This window comes from Delphinapterus leucas, chromosome 4 (genome assembly GCF_059928025.1).
Source record: "Delphinapterus leucas isolate spDelLeu-1000000601 "Yukka" chromosome 4, BTC_Dleu_Yukka2, whole genome shotgun sequence".
Lineage (NCBI taxonomy): Eukaryota > Metazoa > Chordata > Mammalia > Artiodactyla > Monodontidae > Delphinapterus > Delphinapterus leucas.
In genome coordinates this window covers 13,216,994-13,237,707 of record NC_143132.1, presented here as the reverse complement: position 1 = coordinate 13,237,707, position 20,714 = coordinate 13,216,994, and the positions used below count along the sequence as shown (strand labels likewise).

Genomic DNA, 20,714 nt, shown 5'->3' with positions numbered 1-20,714 from the left:
CCAAAAGTAGCATTGTTTATATAAAAAGCCTAACTTGGGCAGGGGAAAGAAAACTAATGATAAAAAACTTAACTTACCAAGAAGTGAAACAGGCTGGGTTACAGGAGGGGTGGGCAGATTCGTGGGTGCAGCAGGTGGCACAGCAGAACCATACATTTTCACACTGTCACCAGACTCGGCGTTTCCTCTAGCCCCAGACACCACTGTTGGAATGGGATTTCCAATAGATAAGTCTTTTGTAGTGTCTTCATTTATACCAGCGATAGTAGCTAAGGAATATAATTACATCAACATGTGAAGCTGAATAAATAATTATCTCCCGGTCAACATTCTTTTGCCATACTATAGGTCCTATTACTGGTCCATTCTCCCTCCTACTCTCAATTCCAAGAGGACAAGTGAACACAAAGGAAAAACATGCTTACAGTTTGGGATGTTTATTGGTGGAGTGTGAGGAGGAGGAATGGATACTGGTGGAGTTATAGGAGGTGGGGGTCCAGGAGGAAGAAAACCTAGAATAAGAAAAATAATGTCAACTGAAGTTGTGTCACTTTATTTCAGGCTCTAAAAAAACAATGTCTTCTCAAATAACTTAGTGTACCTGGTGGTAAATGCATTGGGTTGAATCCTGGGCGCAGAAATGGTGGAGGAGGTGGAGGAGGAGGAACACCAGGACCAAAGCCTGGAGGGGGAATTCCCAAAGGAGGCGTGAAAGTGGGTGGCTGGAGAGCACCAACTACAGGAGGTCCCGGCTGATGTGGTGGGACCTAGAAAGAAAACGGAAAATCAAGGCACATATTTAGCCACCCTCCCACCCACAGGGTGTATGTAGAGACAAGGAAAATACCTTGTTGAAAAAAGAAAAAAGGAATCTCTAAATTGTGCTTATTATGTAAGTACACTTATTAGATAACAGGTGGTAATCTGCACCTACCCCTAAACAATAGAAACCATGTATTTTTCCCTTTTTCTATTTGGCCGCACCGCGCGGCATGCGGGATCTTAGTTCCCCGACCAGGGATCAAACCTGTGCCCCCTGCAGTGGAAGCATGGAGTCTTAACCACTGGACCACCAAGGAATTCCGAGAAATCACATATTTACTCTCTACTTTATGACAGTAAACTCACACTGTAATTCACCAGCACCTGTATTGGTGTTCTGCTAGAATATTAATATGATAAAAAATGTCTCATGGTTAGGTCAATAAGTTTGAGAAATACAACTTTTTTTTTTTTTTTTTGCGGTACGCGGCCTCACTGTTGTGGCCTCTCCTGCTGCGGAGCACAGGCTCCGGACGCGCAGGCTCAGCGGCCATGGCTCACGGGCCCAGCCGCTCTGTGGCACGTGGGATCTTCCCGGACCGGGGCACGAACCCGTGTCCCCTGCATCGGCAGGCGGACTCCCAACCACTGCGCCACCAAGGAAGTCCCAAGAAATACAACTTTTAAAAAAGCTACCTGGGGCTTCCCTGGTGGCGCAGTGGTTGAGAATCCGCCTGCCGATGCAGGGGACACAAGTTCGTGCCCCGGTCCGGGAAGATCCCACGTGCCGCAGAGCGGCTGGGCCCGTGAGCCATGGCCTCTGAGCCTGCGCGTCCGGAGCCTGTGCTCCTCAACGGGAGAGGCCACAACAGTGAGAGGCCCACGTACCGCAAAAAAAAAAAAAAAAAAAAAGAAAAAGAAAAAGCTACCTGGTAATCTGCACAGTGACTAAGATCACAGGTCCTTAGGGTCAAAGTGCCTGGCCCCCCTTTCAGGTCATTTTGTGACCTTGAGCAAGCTACTTACATTACACTCCCTAGACCTACCTCAGTTTACTCATCTGTAAAATGGAAAAGTGCCAACCTCACATAATTATGGGGATTAAAGAGTGAATAAATATTAAGTGCTAGTGCCTGGCACTTAATAAATACCCAACATATGTTAGCTATTGTTACAAAAAAGTATAATCAATCTTAAGAGATTAGTCAAGTTTCTTTGACTTTCATTGAATCTTATTTAGAACCTGCACTGGAAGGCATATCCAAAAGGTCAGCTAAAGAGTGCCAATTTGGGGACTCCATTTATAAAATATCACAGCTAAGTATGTATCAAAGCATGTAGTTTTCTCCTAACACTACGAAAAATGAAGAAGCTAGGCAACCCAGTTTTGTGATAGCTCAGATTTATCCCATTCAGTTTTAATGTGAGAAATTGAGGAAAGAAGGCATTGAAAGAAAAGAAAAATCTAGTGGATCATACATAAAAGTATGGGTCAAGTATTTATAATTTTTACCAAAACATTACTTACTTAGCTCTTAACATGTAACAGGAAAATCACATCTCAAGTCAAAAAGGTTATGAGGTAAGACACTGAATAATCTCGACAGATGTAAGGCAATATGAAATTTATTCTGGTTTTTAAAAGCATTTATAAATAATAGGTCTGACATACCAACACACAAAAAATTAATATGCACTCATGTCTTTGACTATGAATCTAGACATACATCTATAGTAAGATTTAGAAAGGTATCTTTCTAAAAGTTTAAACAATGCTCCAAATAGTCTTACCTGTGGAGGTGGTACTGTTATAGGTGCAGGAACAGGAATAGGAGGGACAGGCACAGGTAAAGGCTTAGGTATGGGTGATACTGGTTCTGTGTGTGAGGTTTCTGCCCCTCCATTTTGAGCAACTTCATTTTCATGCTTTTTGGGAATTCCCTTCCAATCTATGAGAGTTAAAGAAATTTAACAAAAGCTTACATTTCAGCTTATAACTTTAAACCCAAAAATGATTTTTTAAATGTTGATATTAAAATCAGAAAGCAGGACTTCCCTGGTGGCGCAGTGGTTAGGAATCCACCTGCCAATGCAGGGGACGTGGGTTTGAGCCCTGGTCCGGGAAGATCCCATGTGCCACGGAGCAACTAAGCCTGTGCACCATGACTACTGAGCCTGCGCTCTAGAGCCTGTGAGCCACAACTACTGAAGCCTGAGTGCCTAGAGCCCGTGCTCTGCAACAAGAGAAGCCACCGCAATGAGAAGCCCGTGCACCACAACGAAGAGTAGCCCCCACTTGCCACAACTAGAGAAAAGCCCGCGCTCAGCAACAAAGACCCAACGCAGCCAAAAATAAATTAAAAAAAAAAAACAAACCCAAAACAGAGAGCATTCTGATTATTAAAGAAATGCCTATGCTAATCTCATAAACATTAATTATTTAAATTAACAATAGCAAACATGCAAAAAGAATGCTTACTTACATGCCAGGCACAGTTCTAAGCTATATATATATTTATTTAATTCTCATAACCATCTATAAGTACCATCCCATCTATAAGTAGGTCCTACTATTATTATTCCCATTTCTCAAGAGGCGTAAACAAAAGACAATTTGCCCAAAGTCACATACCTAGTAGTGGCAGAGATGGGATTCAACCCAGGCATATTTGGCTCTAAAGTCTCTGTTCTTAACCACAACAGTGTATTGTTTGGATTAAAGACCCTGGGAGGGAGGAGCAGGATTCTTTTTACCCTGGACCAGAGTCTCCCAGAATGCCTGGCACATAGTAGACCCTCAATACCTGTCTGCCTGAACAGAAACCTAGTCCGATCCTTAAGCGAAGGCATTACGCACCAAGGAGGGAGGAGGTGGTGTATGGGGAAAGTCCAGCATTGTTTCATTGCCTTTTGGCTTTTCAAATCATCACTCCTGACTGAAGTTCTTTAATGCTTTAAGTATTTACTGTACTTTGCCATGCCACCCTGTGCTCCTTTCATCCTGCTATCTATCAATCTTCAGGTCATGCCCCCACAAGCTGCCATTTTTCCCAATGCAATTCCACTATCAACCTGGCATTTTTAATATTCAGCCTACAAATAACTGCACCTCCTTGTCTTACACGTTTACTTTTGATGGCTTCTCTGGACATTTAAACATTTTCTAAGAAATTACTATGAAGCAGTGGATTGTACTAACAACGTTCAGTTTGAGACTCATTTGATCTGTTAGGTTTTTACAGTGAAAAATTCTACCTAAGATCCACTTAATACTATAATTAATAATTAAGCCCATAATCAGTATTTATTTGTGTCTGCAACTCTCCCACTAAATGTAAGTTGCATAAGGGCAAGGACCACATTTGTCTTATTCACTGTTGTTTCCTCAGTTTATTATAATGGAGAGACTGGCACCCACATAGTGGGTATTTGAAAAATCTCAAAAATCAGATCCTAAGGCAAAGAATAAACATTTGTCATAGCACTACCAAGGAAACAGATTAATTTTTTTTAAAAAATTAAATACTGCTTTACCTGGATTAAGTGTATCACTGTCCAACATTCCTCCTTCACAAAAACTCTCCAGTTCTTCAGGCTTGACTTTGTCCCACGGAATATAAGTAACACCAAGTTCTACATCCCAATACTGCTTATAATCTGCCTTTATTCCTTTGTTTAAGGCCCAGGCAATCTATTTCACCATTTGTTAAAATATAAAAAGAGAGGAAAGGAGAAGAATGTCATAAATTGAGAGTTAACTGTTCCTCATGATTCTAATTACTCAGAATTGGTCAGCAAGGGAGCAATCTGGCCTGGCTTTCTCTGGATCTCACTCAAAACTTTATTCGGTGCTAGGAAACTGGTTACCCTACCATCTCACTTTGTTTCTCCTAGGATGGAAATCTGACTGGCAATCACTTCCTTACTCACTCTTCCAACCACCCACCACCCCGCAAACCCAGGCAGCATAAAACTTAAGAGAAAAGGAAAAAGTTTATCAGGGACAGGCTGAAGTTCCCTATACAATTCAGCATAAAAAAGTGGGGAGCACTTTTAAACGTCTTGGGTACCTCGGAATTACTCAACATCAGACAAAATCCTTTTGCGGTGCAATCCAAGGGTAGAACATGGTATTATAACATTAAGGAAACACTGACTCTGGCCCCTCAGAGTAAGAATACCCATGTACCTATATCTTTTTCCTCTATCTTCAGTGAGTATTTTTCATAGTTCTAAGATGAGATGGCAAACTTTAAAATTAAAATGTGAAAAATACAAAATTTTCTGAATGACAAAATATTTTACAAAATGACATTATATTTAAAGAGCCAAGTAAATACCTTGATGTACTTACCTACCTTTAAAAAAAAAGACAAAATTCTACCATGCACCTAACATTTAAAATTTTACTTTAACTCTTAGGAGATAACCTCTTTAAAAAAAGATGCACAGATAATGCCCCAGTGTCCAAAATTACAGTTTTTTTTAAAAGTCACATAATGTTATATATTAAGTTTTAAAAGAAATGAACTATAAACTATAAAACAGTACCTTTATGGATTTCTGGTTCACTTTATAGTTTCCTCGGCTCAGTTTCTGCAGGGCACGGTTAGCATCTTGCCTATGAACCATAACAATATAGGCACAACCTCTGGGAGGAATCATCTGCTCCAAAAGATTTTAATATTATAAAACATAGTAACAAAAAAATAAAAAAGCAACAAGATATAATACTACGTAATCAGTTCCAACAAGCCCAATTCAAACCCCCTGCACCCTCCAGAGCCAGACTTCTATAACTGGAGATTAAATTAATTTGTTAAATTGGTGGTTCCAGTTTGGTCTCAACTTCCAATTACCGACAAATCTACAGTTCCCCAAGCTTTGTTATATAAAGACTTTTTTAGAAAAACTTTTTAGAAAAAGGTTTTAGATTAAACTTGGTGACCCAAGAAATGTAGTTAAATGCTAAACATGAACTCAGAACACCTGAACGCTAGCCACATCTTCTACAAACCTGGGAAAATTTTAACTTAGGTTTCAAGTCCTTAATTTCATAGAGTAACATTAGTCACATCTATCTACTGTCATTAAGGGATTTAATAAATACTCACATTAATTGATTCAATTGGACCAAACTCTTCTAAGAGACTGGCAACATCCTGCTGAGTAGTCCTTTTGTCCAGCTGTCCCACCCAGAGTGTAGTACTACAAACTTAAAATAAAATTATAATCATAAAAATATACACATTCGATAATGAACAGCACTGTACTTTACATGAAAAAAATCATTAAAGATATGCATGAGTTACATTAAGATATCATAAGTTTAAGTAGAAAACCCCATATACATTTAAAAAATTCTAGAAAATTGTGGTAGTACTTCCAGAAATGGAACCAGGATAGTGAAAGGTACACCTATGAGTTGGTAAAAAAAATTGATCTTTTTGAAGACACATCTGAAGATTTCATCTACGTAAACTAGGGCCAGAGAAGCAGTATTTTGCCCAAGATCGCCCTTGGCAAGTGAACACAAGAGCTAAGACTTGATCCCAACTATCTTGATCACCAACCAATTCAGTGCTTTTGTTCACTGCATGTAGCTGTTCCTTTCCAACTGTCGAGTGTATATGAGTTTTGTTTCATGTTGTGTCCTCGGTAATAAGCCTTGCAGAGTCAGAAGTTTTATACATGCCCTAGTTATACTATAAATTAAAATTTCATTAATAGCTACAGAGTTGTATCAAGAATATGTCTAGCACACCTTATTAAACATATTCTAAACACATCATGAAATTCAGGAGATAATGTAAGCTAGTACATTCTGTAAATCATAAATCTTTATAAAAGAGGGCACTAGTTATTCTAGGAGGAAAAAACCCCACCTTTCCACCATGTGTAGGAGAACTAGTTAATGACTCTATTTCACACATTCGATTCAAGACACACTTCCTCATCGTTAGTTTGGTTCGCTCCTCATTGCTGCTTTACAGCTGGCTTAATGTACAAAGGCAAATCCAAGGGTATATGCCAAAGCACAAATGAGTAAGACCTCATAAAGTGGTATTTTGCTAACAGTTATAAAACATTTTAAACTCATGACATGAAAAAAAATGCAGGAAATTTGAATATAAACGTTCACGTACCACTAGCAGTTTCTGGTTTGATTTGAGGAAGGCCTTTTTGTCGGCGCTCTCTTTCTTTTTCCCGATCCCTTCTTTCTTGGGATCGAGATCTAGGAGAATGTCGGCGTCTATCTCTGGACCGAGATCGAGAACGTCGATGACGAGACCTTCGAGTTCTAGAACCAGATCGAGATCGTCTCCTTTTTGGTGACCTAATATTTTCAGAACGAGGGAGAATGGATTAACACATGGAGGTAAAAAAGAAAATGTAAGCATGTGTTAATCTGAAAAAGAAAAAATACAACTAGGTAATTTAATGTTTGGGTATGTAAGAATTTGACAGCAGGGAATTCATTTTAAAGATTTTTAATATGCTCAAAGTTAGAAAGCACAAATATATTATAAATGAGATAAATAAGGATGCTAACTTATAAAAGTACCTCCCATCTTTGATACCTCTGGTACTATACTAAATGACATCTTTATAGTGAAGAAGCTAATGTCATCACTGAGATATACTGACTACTGTTCTCTATCTTCTCAGTAAAGTCTTTTCTGTGGGAATTAAAACATGTAATCCGATTACAGTATTACTTATTCTCTTTCCACTTTTTTGGGTTGATAAATTGGTAAAAGAACTCTGAATACATAAATCTTATGATTCCATGTATATCTGTAAATAGGCATTAAAGCAACTCAAAGGGAAAATATGTGGGTTGAGATGACTTAGTTTTTTAAAATTAATACTTCTCCTACCCCCAATCCACACATGCATACAAACATACCAAGTGTTATTTTATTAGTCCTGGGCATCTGAAAACAATCCAACTAGATTTTAAATTCTATGGCTCCTAAGACATACAGACTTGGATTAACATTTTCTATAAACTACCTGGATGCTGATCTAGATCTTGACTTTCTGTTATCGGACATGTGCCGCTTAGCCTCTTGAATACAAGGTTGTTCGACTTCCATTTCCTTTAAAAAGAAAAACAAAACACAAAACCCATCATTAAAAGAGAAAGTGGCAATTACAAATAGAAAAAAACAGGACAAAAATCTAAAAAATGCTAAATTACAAATGTCTTGCCCTGAAAGTTCTCTTTTGGTTACTTGAGACCAAATTACCAGTTTAATAATGACTGGCCATGAGTGGGAAAAGTTTTTTTTATATGGTTTACAAGATTAGAAGAAAAACTCATCTACTTCTGGAAATTATTTTGTAAAAGTTATATACTGTGTTTACCAACCATCACCTAAAGCAGTGAATTAGGCACTGTTTAAACATTCTATACTCTATCTCAATCCTCACAAACCGTATGGAAATTTGTAGTATTATTATGTCCACTTTCCAAATGAAAAACTTCGCTCACAGAGAGGGCAAATCTGTGCCCGAAGTAATAGTCTTTCTTCATATTCAAAATGGAAGATAACAAGCCAACAGGCAGCAATCTATTTATAAATCAAGGGAACCATACAGATAATCAACAATCTGAGAATGAAGTTTTACCTGATGTGCCTTTTGTGTAAGTGGTTCACTTTGTGCCTGAAAGGAAGTTTGGAAAGGCTGCTGCACGGGTGGAGTTGGAGGAATCACGGACTGAGCCATGGGAGGAAATGGAGGTGTAGGAAGAAGGCCAAATCCTGGCATCTGTCCATTAGGAGGAAGTGGAACCTTTTGTTTTTTAAAAAAATTGTACAAGCAGACTTTAAGTAATTAAAAAAAAAAACCTTGATCAAGGAACCATGACTGACAATTCCTACTGGTACAATCTTTATCCAAAGAATTGTTATATATCCAAGAATACAGGGTAAAAATCCTACAACTCATTTTAAAATTATGAATACATGATCTGGTTTTATAATTTAACAACATAACTTCATTATATGAGGAAGCAACGTGACAGACTGAACTTAAACTCAGAGGTACTCTCTATCGCAAACTGTCTCTCTTCAACTTTAAAGGCAATTAAGCTTTGGGGGGAGGAAAAGTGGCTAGAAGAATTGACGTCTAGGTATATTTTAAACATTCTACCCCAAGGAGAGTTTCAACCAACATGCCTAGGGTTGAATACATAATACTTAGGGTTTGATATTTAGGGTTTCAAATATCGTAATAATGAGAGTAATTATGCCACAATGTAACAATTTTCTACATGTGACATTCCAACGCTAATAGAATTAAAAGTATAATTGTAATGTCATTATAGTATCACAAAATATTCTTTCTAAATTATTAATAAACTTTCAGCAATTGTTAAACATCTGGAAAAAAGTTCATAAGTTTTCTTTGTATTTTAAACAGGCTTATAAAATATTTTTCAAACTTCATTCCTCAGCAAGTCATTAAAATCACAATATCAATTTCATATGACCAAATACAGGCACATCTCAGATTCGATTCCAGGCCACTGTAATAAAGTGAATATCGCAATAAAGCAAGTCACATGAATTTTTTGGTTTTCCAGAGCATATAAAAGTTATGTTTACACTATACTGTAGTTTATTAAGTGTGCAATAGCATTATGTCTAAAAAAACCAACATATATACTTTAATTAAAAAATACTTTACTGGGCTTCCCTGGTGGCGCAGTGGTTGAGAGTCCGCCTGCCAATGCAGGGGAGACGGGTTCGTGCCCCGGTGCGGGAGGATCCCACATGCCGCGGAGCGGATGGGCCCGTGAGCCATGGCCGCTGAGCCTGCATGTCCAGAGCCTGTGATCCGCAACGGGAGAGGCCACAACGGTGAGAGGCCCGTGTACCGTAAAAAAAAAAAAAAAAAAACGGAAAAAAGGCTTCTCACAAGGGAAATAGCTGTATAACTAAACAGGCCAGTTCCCTGAAATAGAACCACAATCTCTCTCAATTGTTTAAACAAAAATGCCTATTAAATTATCAGCATGTAATGTTTAGCATCCTTGTTTTAATTAAAGCAAAAAGCAACCCAAATCAGTTATGTACTCAACAGCTTTTACTGCAGCTATAGTATTTAGCCATGCACACAGCTAAGTAACAGTGGTCTGGGAAGTGCAACCCATATGCTCTAATGAATAGATCTTCAGTTATTAAAACTCAGCTATAAGAAAAATGCCTCTACCTGATGGTGCACTGGATCCTGCTGTATTGCCATCATTCGAGGTTGAAACTGATCCATGTTTTGGTGCTGGGCATATGCTGGTTGCTGCATGCCATCTCCAGGAAATCCACTAAAAAAGATGAGTAGTCTTGTTTTCACCCATTCGAAAACACATGAATCTTAGCCACATTTATACTACAGAAACTTAAAGAATGCTGTTCAGGAGTTATTAATAATCAACACTTTACTGAATCATATATTTGCCTTATTAACTTAAACACAGCATTTTCCCCAAAAGTCATTTTTTATTGTAAATCTGACAGGATCTCCTCTCCATTCAGAAGAAAACTCCAAATACCACAATTTAAAAAAAGAATTTTAAAAGACTATATGAAAAATGATTTCGTTATTAAGTGTTACTTGCATTATGCCTTATAATGACTACCAAATCTCTATCTGCTGAGGAATCAAAAGAAAACTCACAAGGGTGCCTGTGGAGGAGAAGCAGCAGTCGCAGCAACAGAAGGTACAGCAGCAGCAGGTGCAGGGGGCGCAACAGCAGCAGCAGGTGCTGTGGTGGCGGCGGCGGTGGCGGCAGTGGCGGCGGCGGCAGCATCTTCTTTCTTCGATTCTTCCACAGCTTCCGGCTCATCATCGTAATCAAATCTATCAAGTAGCTTCTGGAATAGGTGTGTATGTCAATTTTCCATTTTAAAATTCAGACTGTGATTCACTGAACAAAAAACTTTATAAAAACAGATATTTACCACCATCTATAATCCCGCAATGCTGTCATGTACAATTTCACCTTCCCACATGCCTCTCAGGACCCTAGTTCACAGACAATTTTTACACAAATGCCATTTTGAAAAGACACTTTAAAAAATTATGTTTTTCTTCCCCAATTCTAAGTACAGTGTTTTCTTTTTGACTATTTTCTATATGATTTTATAACTAATTTAGTGATAGAAAGATTTTACCCATTCATTTTCCTAGACTAAAAACTTTTGGAACTTTGCACATATGAAAATGGGTACACATTTTCAGTCGGCTTTGTAAAATGTACAAAAAGAAAGACCATCTTATCCAATCATTATAAATGCCTACAGAAAAATGTCCATATGCTGCTTGATCGAGAATATGAAAAAGAAAAAAGAGAATGGCACAGACAGGGCTGCAAAGTCTACCTGTGCGCTTGCTTCTTTCTTAAAACTTCACAACCCACCTTAGATTACCAGAAACTTTCATTAAAAAAACACAAAAAATCAAAAAAAACCAATCAGTGCACTTCACAGGATCACGTGTCTAGAAGAGGAGCCGTTTAAAATATGGTTACATTTACTCAGAAAAGAAGGAATGAAAGTAATACAACCACTACTGTGTTTTGATAGATTATACACAATATTTCATCATCAAAAGAAACATGCAATGTAGATATAGCTTCTTCTTCTTACAGACAAGGAGACTAAGGCTCGGGTAATTAAGAAACGTGACCAAGACTGTACAGTTAATACATGTACGATTAGGATGTGGACAATGGTCTTTTCTACCTCAAAGCCCTCAGTCTCTGGCATCCAACAAGGCCGTCATTTCTCTCAGGCTGTGCCCTTCCTGCTCATGGATTTCCAACCTCAAATTCCTAAATTTGTATTGTTCTGTTATAGTTTTGCCTGGAAATTCTGGTTCTACTTTATTGGACAACAGATTTTTAAATTAGGAAAGAAGTCCCCTTCTTGGACAACACTTCTGTTTCTTTCTTCATAATTCTAGGCCACGTGACTAAAAGTTCTTATTATAACCAAGCGATCTAACATGGCCCAGGCACCTTGCTGCTTTACGCACGTTAGCTTACTTAACCCTCATGGCAATAAAAAAATATAGGTACTACCATAGCTCTTTTACAGTGGTACACAGTGAATACTGTAACTCAACATCAAGATAGAGTCAATGACAGGAGCCAAAATTAAAACCTGGGTCTAAACTGTCTACAAAAAAAACACAAAGCCTATGATCTCTGCAGTTTATCGCATATAGACATGTTCCTTAAAGTTTTACGATTTATACCTATTGCTTGGGAGAAGATTTGAAGCAATTAAAAAATTAAACTGAGATCTCTACTATCTAAAGACATTTCTGTTGCTTTTTAGGAAACTGAAGATCTATGAAGCAGCCAAAATAGAAAAACTGTTCCCAGTCAGCTGTTTGACTAGCTTAAAATAGACCTTTACAGTCAAAGGAAAAGCACAGAATTCCTTTTTCTAAACTTAATATAACTAACAAACATTGGCCAACCCACTTAAGATAAAACACTAGAGGAATTAGTTGTAATTCAAATTAACAACAAAACAAGCATGTCAGTAGCACTGCTATTACTCAACATTTCTTTTTTGGAAGTCCTAGCCACCAGAACAGTAAGAGAAGAAAAAGAAACAGGCCTAGATGTTGAATGGGAAAAGTCAAATTTAGTAGCCTAGAAAATCTAAGAGAACAACTAGAAAACTAAGCTTCTAATACCATGATAATTTACAACATAAAATAAAAATCAATAGTTTTCCTGTATGGCATTATTAACTAAACAAAAGTGTTATGAAACACTAAACATGAAAAATGAGTAAACATCTAAGAATAAATGACACAAGAAATGTATGACATATTAAAAATCTAATAAATTGAGATTCTGTGTAAGAAATTATCAGTACTTGTTCAATTAACCTATAAATTCATAAAAATTTATGCTAAAGTTCATCTGGTAAAGTATGCTGTGATGATCAATTATATGTGTCAACTTGGCCAGGTTATGGTGCCCAGTTGTTTGGTCGAAGATTAATATAGGGCTTCCCTGGTGGCGCAGTGGTTGAGAGTCCGCCTGCTGGTGCAGGGGACACGGGTTCGTGCCCCGGACCGGGAAGATCCCACGTGCCGCGGAGCGGCTGGGCCCGTGAGCCATGGCCACTGAGCCTGCGTGTCCGGAGCCTGTGCTCTGCAATGGGAGAATTAATATAGATGTTGCTGTGAAGGTATTTTAAAAATGTGATTAACAGGGAATTATTCCCTGGTGGTCCAATGGTTGGGACCCTGCCCTTTCACTGCCATGGGCCCAGGTTCAATCCGTGGTCGGGGATCCCCACAAACCACATGTGCATGGCCAAAAACAAACAAACAAAACAAAACCAAGAAAACATTGGGAATTCCCTGGCGGTCCAGTGGTTAGGACTCTGTGTTCTCAGGGCCTGGGTTCAATCCCTAGTTGGGTTCTAAGGTCCCATAAGCTGCATGGTGCAGCAAGGGAAAAAAAAGTGATTAACATTTAAATTAGTAGACTATGAATAAAGAAATACACTCTATAATGTGGGTGTGCCTCAACCAATCAAAGGCCTTAAGAGCAAGGACTTAGGTTTAGGTTTCCCAAAAAAGGCATTCTCAAGACAGCAACATGAAAACCTTGCCTTGCAGAATTCAGACTCAAGACTGCAGCATTAACTCTTACCTGAATTTCCAGCCTGCCACTCTGACCTACAAATTTCAAATTTGCCAGCCTCAACAACTGTGTGAGCCAATTCCTTAAAGAAAATCCCTCCCTTTCTCCCCTTTGTGTGTCTGTGTGTATAGCTGGTTCTGCTTCTCTGGAGAACCCTAACACATATGCCCAAGAATAGCCAAAGAATGCCTGAAAAAGAGTAAGGGCAGAGAACACATCTAGAAATGAAATACAAGTTGCAAGTGTTTAAACTGTTATGTTGCAGAAGTAAACGAAGATATTAGTGGGACAGAACAGTGTCCAAAGACAGACACAGAAACAAATGGGAATTAAATGTATGACAAAAATTGTGAGAATTGGCTATTTCCAAAACATAAAGATTTAACTATCTTGAACCATATTCTAAAATAGGTTCTCGATAGATTGAGACAAACATGAAAAACAAAAATATAAAACTACTAGAAGAGAATTTTTAATACAAGTTCAGAGAGTTTTCCTAATCACAACACAACACAGAAGACTAAAAAACAAAACCACAATACATAACAATTTATGTTCCCATATGGATGGGAACATACACAACTCTGTTCAAAGCAGAGTGGAACTGATTTCCCTACTTTAGAACTTTCTGTATTATTTGCAGTTTTCCCCCTAAAAGCATGTACTTCTTTTGTACTAGAATAACAAGCAGTAATTATCATATGGATTCTTAATTTGGACTACCAGCAATAGTTATTGTATCTTAGAATGTTAGAAAGAATCAAAAATTTTAGAGATGATTAAAAGATACTTCATTCTAGGATTTTCAAACTTTTGTGGTTTTTGCACTGCAACTTGTAAAATGAGATGAAACTGTATATAGTCACAAATCCAGTAAATAGACATGACATAAACAGACAAGAGTGGAGTTGTCTGGGCTAACATTTCAACAGGAAGCTCTAAGCTAGGCATATTCAGCACATCTATATCCTTAGTGGCAGCTCCTTAAACATAACGAAGGTCCAACAGAGAAGTTGGAAGATACTCAACCAACCCAAACCCTCATATTATAGATATGGTAACTAATGTTTTTAACAGCAGAAAGCAACTTAAATGTCTATCAATAGGGGAATGGCTAAATTGTGATGTCTCTATGTAATGGAATACTCCTAATAAGCACTCAGTAAATGTGTAGATTTACATCTATTAACCTTAACAACAACAAAGAGACAAGAGGATTAATATCAAAACAAGCAAGTTAAAAACAGTGTGTATGTATATATATGTGTATATATATATACTAAAAACACACATTTTTATATATGCACACACATATATAATGACCAAAAAAGAAAAGCATATATCCAGGAAATTAATTCTGAAAAGATACACAGCAAAATGTTACAGTAGTTACCTTCACGTATGGGGGTTAATGGTGAATGTTCCCCTGTTTACTTTCCTTTACACTGTTAACTTTTCCTTTATATTGAAAATTGTGCAATGAGTATATATTAGATTTTTAACCAGGAATAATAATCAATGTTTTGATGTCGAGGGGGAAAATCCCTCAAATTACAAAACAACAAAATGAACAAGCCAGAGAAGCTAGAGAAGGGGTAACTTCCACATTCCAAGTTGAGTGATGTAAACAATGGGGTGGGTTATGTGAGAGAAGCATACCTTGTCAAATGCAGTTTTTTGTTCAGGTTGGGGGAAAGCAGCTTTTTGTTCAGGTGGTTGTGTAGGAGCTGTCTTTAACTGAGCTGTGATAGCCTGAACCTGAGCCATCACAGCATTGTCAATGGCGGGAGACTGTGGTTTTGGAGGCTGTTGAAAAGTCTGAAGGATCTGCTGAAGCTTAAAGAATGGGAAGACTGATAAACCACATAATAAAGTATAATCACAGTATCAAAAGTTAATTTACTAAAAAAACCCTTAATGGTGACTCAAAATAGCATAGGCACAGAGTAAACTGGAAAAAGGACCCAACCTTTTAATAATGGTTACGTTTATTGTGAATGAATGTATCAGGGATATAAGATGTGTCACTTAAGGTTAAAAATGTATGCTGATACCCCAACAGTAGAAAATGATGGTCAGAGAAAAGAGAAAATACACTGAATTGTGAACAAGGTAAATATGTTTTCTAAAAAAGTGTAAAAAAAAAGCATCTCCACCAATCCAAATAATTTTGAAATCTGGAAACGCTAGAATTGTGAGCAACAATACCACCACTCAGCGGTTCTGCAGTTCTCTCCAAAGGGGTACTGCTATTTCTCAGTGTGCTGTTCCCTTGTTTCCCACATTTCCCCTATTATCCCTATGTAGTATCCCTAGTATCCCTTCCCTTCCTAGTAAAGGCCTTTCTAGTTGAAAAGTAGAAATATTTCCTCCCCACAATGTGCTCATTAACTAAGAATGAAAAATAAGAACTGACAACAGTACCTAACTGCAAACAATTTAATCTTTGGATAGGCAGTTTACCTGTTGACCTTGAGTTGTCTGAAACAGTTGGGCCACAGCAGCAAAAGCATCAGAGCTGGGCAACTGTGGTACAGTTGGTATGGAGTTTGTAGTGGCTTGTGAGGGTTCAGAAGAAACTTTAACTGGAGGTGGAGGTGAACCTAAAAAAGAAAAGATCATTAAGCACTCGGTAAACTTTAACTCATAAATATTCCTTTTAATCTCCATTAAGCTTCTTTACTAAAATAATACTGCATTCAGTTTAACAGAGTAAAAAATACAGATTATGGTAATACAGCCTATACGGTAACAAGCACTGAATACTTTTATTAGAAATAAGAATTATGGGAAGAAAACTATACCTTCTAAGATGTAAACTCAAGTTTCCTTCTTATAGAAAACTTCCATCACTATAAACAGACTCCAAACACTTCATGCACAAAAAATTATACCATCTTCTAAGCTCACAGATACATCTGCTATACCTTCATTATTAGTAACATTTTCTGTTACTGGGGCGGCATTACTGGTTCCTGCTGCCATGTCCAAAAGCGGTTGAATGATTTCAATTTTGAATACTCCATTTTTCTGCCAAAGGTTCAGCACACGAACTATTTTACTCTGTTATGTGTGAGAAAACATAAATATACAATAAATGTTTGCATAAATAATTTATTATACCTCTTACAAAAAGAGGAGGAAAAAAAAAACCACCCCAGGCTAATATTTCCATGCTATATCTGTTTCATAAACAGAAAAAAATCTATCATCAGAATTACAACCTGGTTAAACTATACTAACTGACCTTTCTTCAGTAGTGCAATCTAGACTAAGAAACAGAAGGGGGGAAAGAAAGAGAAAAGAAATATAACCTAGAGAATCAAAAGAAATGCATTATAATACTTAAAAATGTATCTGAAGTTTCCATATATTTTACTTATGAGTACAAAGAAACAACCATTTATCTTACAGAAGTGAAGAATTTTCCGGGATGACTATAACCGTTAAAATATTTAAGACAATTATTGGCCTGTAATTGTTAGGTAAATTGTTTTGTGGACTAGTAAATATGAAGGAGATCCAGAGAAAACGTGTTATTCATGGTTGTAACTCTTATTTCCTACTCATGGAATGATCTTCTTTTCTCTTGTATATTTTCCCCACAAGAGCATTCCTTCAAGAATATACAGAATCCATAACACTCAAATTTATATGCCGTTTATTGTAGTCTCCAGTCTTCATTATTCTGAGTCTACCAGTGCATTTCTCCCACTTATTGGAGTCTAGTTTTCTGTCTATAATGTTTTTCTATCTTTTTATAGTACATAGTAAAACCAGCTATAAATGTGAGGAATTAAATACTGTAGTCTGATTGCTAATGAATACCATTTACGTTCTAGCAGCTCCATATGCTGGGGAAAGCCATCAATTATTGGTCCCTTCCTTTTGGAATAAGCAACAATCTGAGATAAGCACTGCTCTCCTCTACTTGCAGAATTTCTTTACCATTCAACCACAAGAAATCTTTCCAACAATGTCTCCTTAAAGCAAGACTGTGCTCCTTTTACATTTCAACAGTACAACATTCCTGAAGGACTTCCCAAGAAAACAGATATGACTACTATACAAAAAGCTGGGTTTTGTTTCAAGTTCATGATTATCTTTCTAGTAATACAGTAGGCTTTAAATATCTAACATACATTTAAATAGATTTAAGTAGATACAAAAACAAAACCAAAACGAGAATACAAGCTTAATTTAAAAATTATAAACTCTACCTTATCTTCAGATGGACAAAGATACAAATATTGGAATGTGGCAGTTATGTTTTTAGAGAATCTTGGCCCAAAAACATCTTTATCAGTTCCAAACTGATGACGAGACTGTCTCACAATTGAGTCGATTACATATAATCCCGGAACCTTGTATTCTGGTTTACACTACAAAGATTAAAGATGTAAATTCAATACAGGAAAAGCAAATCACAATTTGACACCCATTAATCTCACTTTCATGAAACTATATATCCAAGAATTACTTCTATTTAGAAACTACTTGAATGTTTAGTTCTCACTGGCTAGCTTGTCAAATTTCCCACAGGTCTGTACAGAATTGCCATTCTCTTGATACTTCAGACCCCCAATATTTCACTTTTCTCTGATCCCTCTGTCTCCCCACGCACAACTTCCCAGAATCAACATGACTTTACCAATCCCTAAGCCACCTCCATAGAAATCCACTTATTATGGATAAATCTCTGCTGTAACTCATCCTGCTCAAAAAAATAATTTTTACCTTTTAAAATTATCAAGGAGATCATTTTAACAATATATGAATTTCAATTCTATTAAAGTACAGTACCAGAGAAACAAAAACTGAAAGGAGATGTCATTTTTGGCCTTTCAAATTGACAAGGTAAAATGAACAGACAGACACCTGCACACATTTCTGGTGGTACAACCTTTATGAAAGATTTAGCAATAAAAGTAAAGCCTTATTTGATCCATCAAGTCTATTTCTAGAAATTTATCCTAAGGAAAACAATTAAGATGCCTCTGAATTTTTTCCACAAGGCTAGCCACTGAAGTGAAATGGCCAGTAATAGGGAACTGGCTTAGTAAATCGTGAAAAACAATCATATGTTAGAATACTTTGCAGATGTTTATAATAAATTCCGTAGGAAAAGCAGGTTATCCATCAGCCTATGTCTTCATTTTCCTTTCATAAATGTACATGTACATACTAAAACATGAGTAAATATTCATCATAACTGGGGTGGTGGCATATAGGTAATTTTAATTGTTTTTCTGTTTTATTTACTGGTACTTTGATTTGCTACTATAAAAACCTCTATTGACTGTACTTTTTGGTCTGTTGGAGCTCTAACTCCTATCTCGCAGCCAGTTTTAAATGGCCATGGACCAGAGACACTCCCACACACATTTATTAGAGTGTACTACATGGCATAGCTCCAGGTTGGGGGAGAAGACAAGGATATCTAAGTAAGCCTCCGTTCTCAGTCCTTTACTGAGAAAGACGTGTGCTAATCACACCATATAATCGTAGAAGTGAAAAACTGTTTAATTATGATGGGAGCAGGGGAAAGTCAGAAAAACTTTAAGAAGTGATTTCATTTGAAGTACTCCAAGATGAGTTAAATGTCAACAGAGTAGACAGGGCAAAGGGGAGAGAAAGCACATCAGGCTCAAGGAAGAGTCCTGTTCAGTAGAGAAGAAACTGTTGTTGAATCCTACCTCATAGTAAGTGCTCAAACAGTACTGCTATAAATTTTTGTTTTGTTAGGGAAAAAAAAAAACCTCTAGTGATTGAAAAGAACTTCTAGTGACAACTTTTCTGTAGAGTGGCTTTAGAAGCAATTATCCAAATTACTATTTACAAAGTAAATTACAAATACTGATCACAACTAAAATGAGGTAATAAATAAATGGATAGTTACCTTTTTGATGAACTTTTCCACTATTTGAACTACATGCTTATAAAGCTGAAAAGAATGAAAAGAAAATCATTATCCAGTTTACATACTTCTACATTCCCTGTAATTAGAAAATACTTAAAAATCTTGAAATTTGCACAATTTGAATTAATTCCCAAGATGGTACTGAAAAAACACGGGAAATAATCCATAGTCAACCCATAGTCAACAACTGAAAAAATCTTAACACATCATAATGAAACTACAAACTAAAACAGAAAACTACAAAAATTCCCCCAAACACAAGGTCCTTTTCTTAGATTTTTAATCAGTAAATCTTCATAAAGTAGTTTATCAAGGAACTTTATGAGAGGGATAAGAACAATGGAACTGGAACTAAATAATGCAGTTTTTAAAGAGACTCACTTATTCAAGGTGTGACTGGGTAAGACATTTAATTTCATGAAGTCCAAGTTTTTTAAATAAAAATGAAGCTAATACTCCACTGATTTACGATAAGAACTAAATGAAAACAAAACAAAACAAACAAAAAACCCTCTGCCATTCTACTCTCTACTTCAATGAGTTCAACTTTTTTTAGCACCACACACAAAAAAGGCAATTATGTGAGGTGATGGACGTAACAATTGGCTTAACTGAGGTAATCATTTCACAATGTACATGTGTATCAAATCGTGTTCTATTACATTATATTACTGAATTTGTCAATTATACCTCAGTAAAGCTAAAAAATATAAAGGGAAAATATTAACAAAACAGGTTTTGAAATAATATGTTACAATGTAGATGCACCATACTGTATTATTATGTACTTTCAGCAAAACCTGGTGAGTGTTCTTCGATTCAGGCCTGAACTAATTCACAAGATGAATTCTCACATTTAACAGTAACATTTTCAAAATTTCAAAAACATTTTCCAAATTAAATACATTTCTTTTACGCTTACCTTAATAGCTTTAATAGCAGCTTTCGTGATGAGAATCATCTTGGCTCGAGAGATGGGAGGCTTCATATCCATAAGTGAAAAGAGCTTAAAAAACAGAAAAAGAGGAAAAAAATGTTTTAATTACAGGTAAAATTAGAGGTTAATCCTTCAGTTCTACAAATATATTTGTAATATATTAACTAAAAGAATAATAAATTTTGGGGGCTTCCCTGGTGGTGCAGTGGTTGAGAGTCCGCCTGCCGATGCAGGGGACATGGGTTTGTGCCCCAATCTGGGAAGATCCCACATGCCACGGAGCGGCTGGGCCCCTGAGCCATGGCCGCTGAGCCTGCGCATCCGGAGCCTGTGCTCCACAACAGGAGAGGCCACAACAGTGAGAGGCCTGTGTACCGCAAAAAAAAAAAAAATTTTTGGAACTAAGTTTAATAATT

General features: G+C 37.0%; 1 protein-coding gene across 6 annotated transcripts in view; it reads right to left on the bottom strand.

Annotated features, from left to right (window-relative positions):
- The window catches only part of SCAF4 (SR-related CTD associated factor 4), a 61,961-nt gene that overhangs the window by 20,459 nt on the left and 20,788 nt on the right, over window positions 1–20,714 (bottom strand). For 3 of the 6 annotated variants that reach the window (XM_022568198.3, XM_089910329.1, XM_089910332.1), the window contains exons 2-19: window positions 20,284–20,367; window positions 19,341–19,385; window positions 17,662–17,823; window positions 16,369–16,504; window positions 15,905–16,044; window positions 15,101–15,277; window positions 10,447–10,643; window positions 9,985–10,093; window positions 8,398–8,562; window positions 7,780–7,865; window positions 6,909–7,099; window positions 5,877–5,977; window positions 5,314–5,427; window positions 4,297–4,453; window positions 2,554–2,711; window positions 602–767; window positions 426–512; window positions 78–269 (exon numbers count right to left, since the gene is read on the bottom strand). In XM_022568198.3, coding sequence (XP_022423906.1) covers window positions 78–269; window positions 426–512; window positions 602–767; window positions 2,554–2,711; window positions 4,297–4,453; window positions 5,314–5,427; window positions 5,877–5,977; window positions 6,909–7,099; window positions 7,780–7,865; window positions 8,398–8,562; window positions 9,985–10,093; window positions 10,447–10,643; window positions 15,101–15,277; window positions 15,905–16,044; window positions 16,369–16,504; window positions 17,662–17,823; window positions 19,341–19,385; window positions 20,284–20,367 — 2,467 coding nt within the window. The other 3 variants (XM_089910331.1, XM_089910330.1, XM_089910333.1) reach the window with 3 other exon arrangements.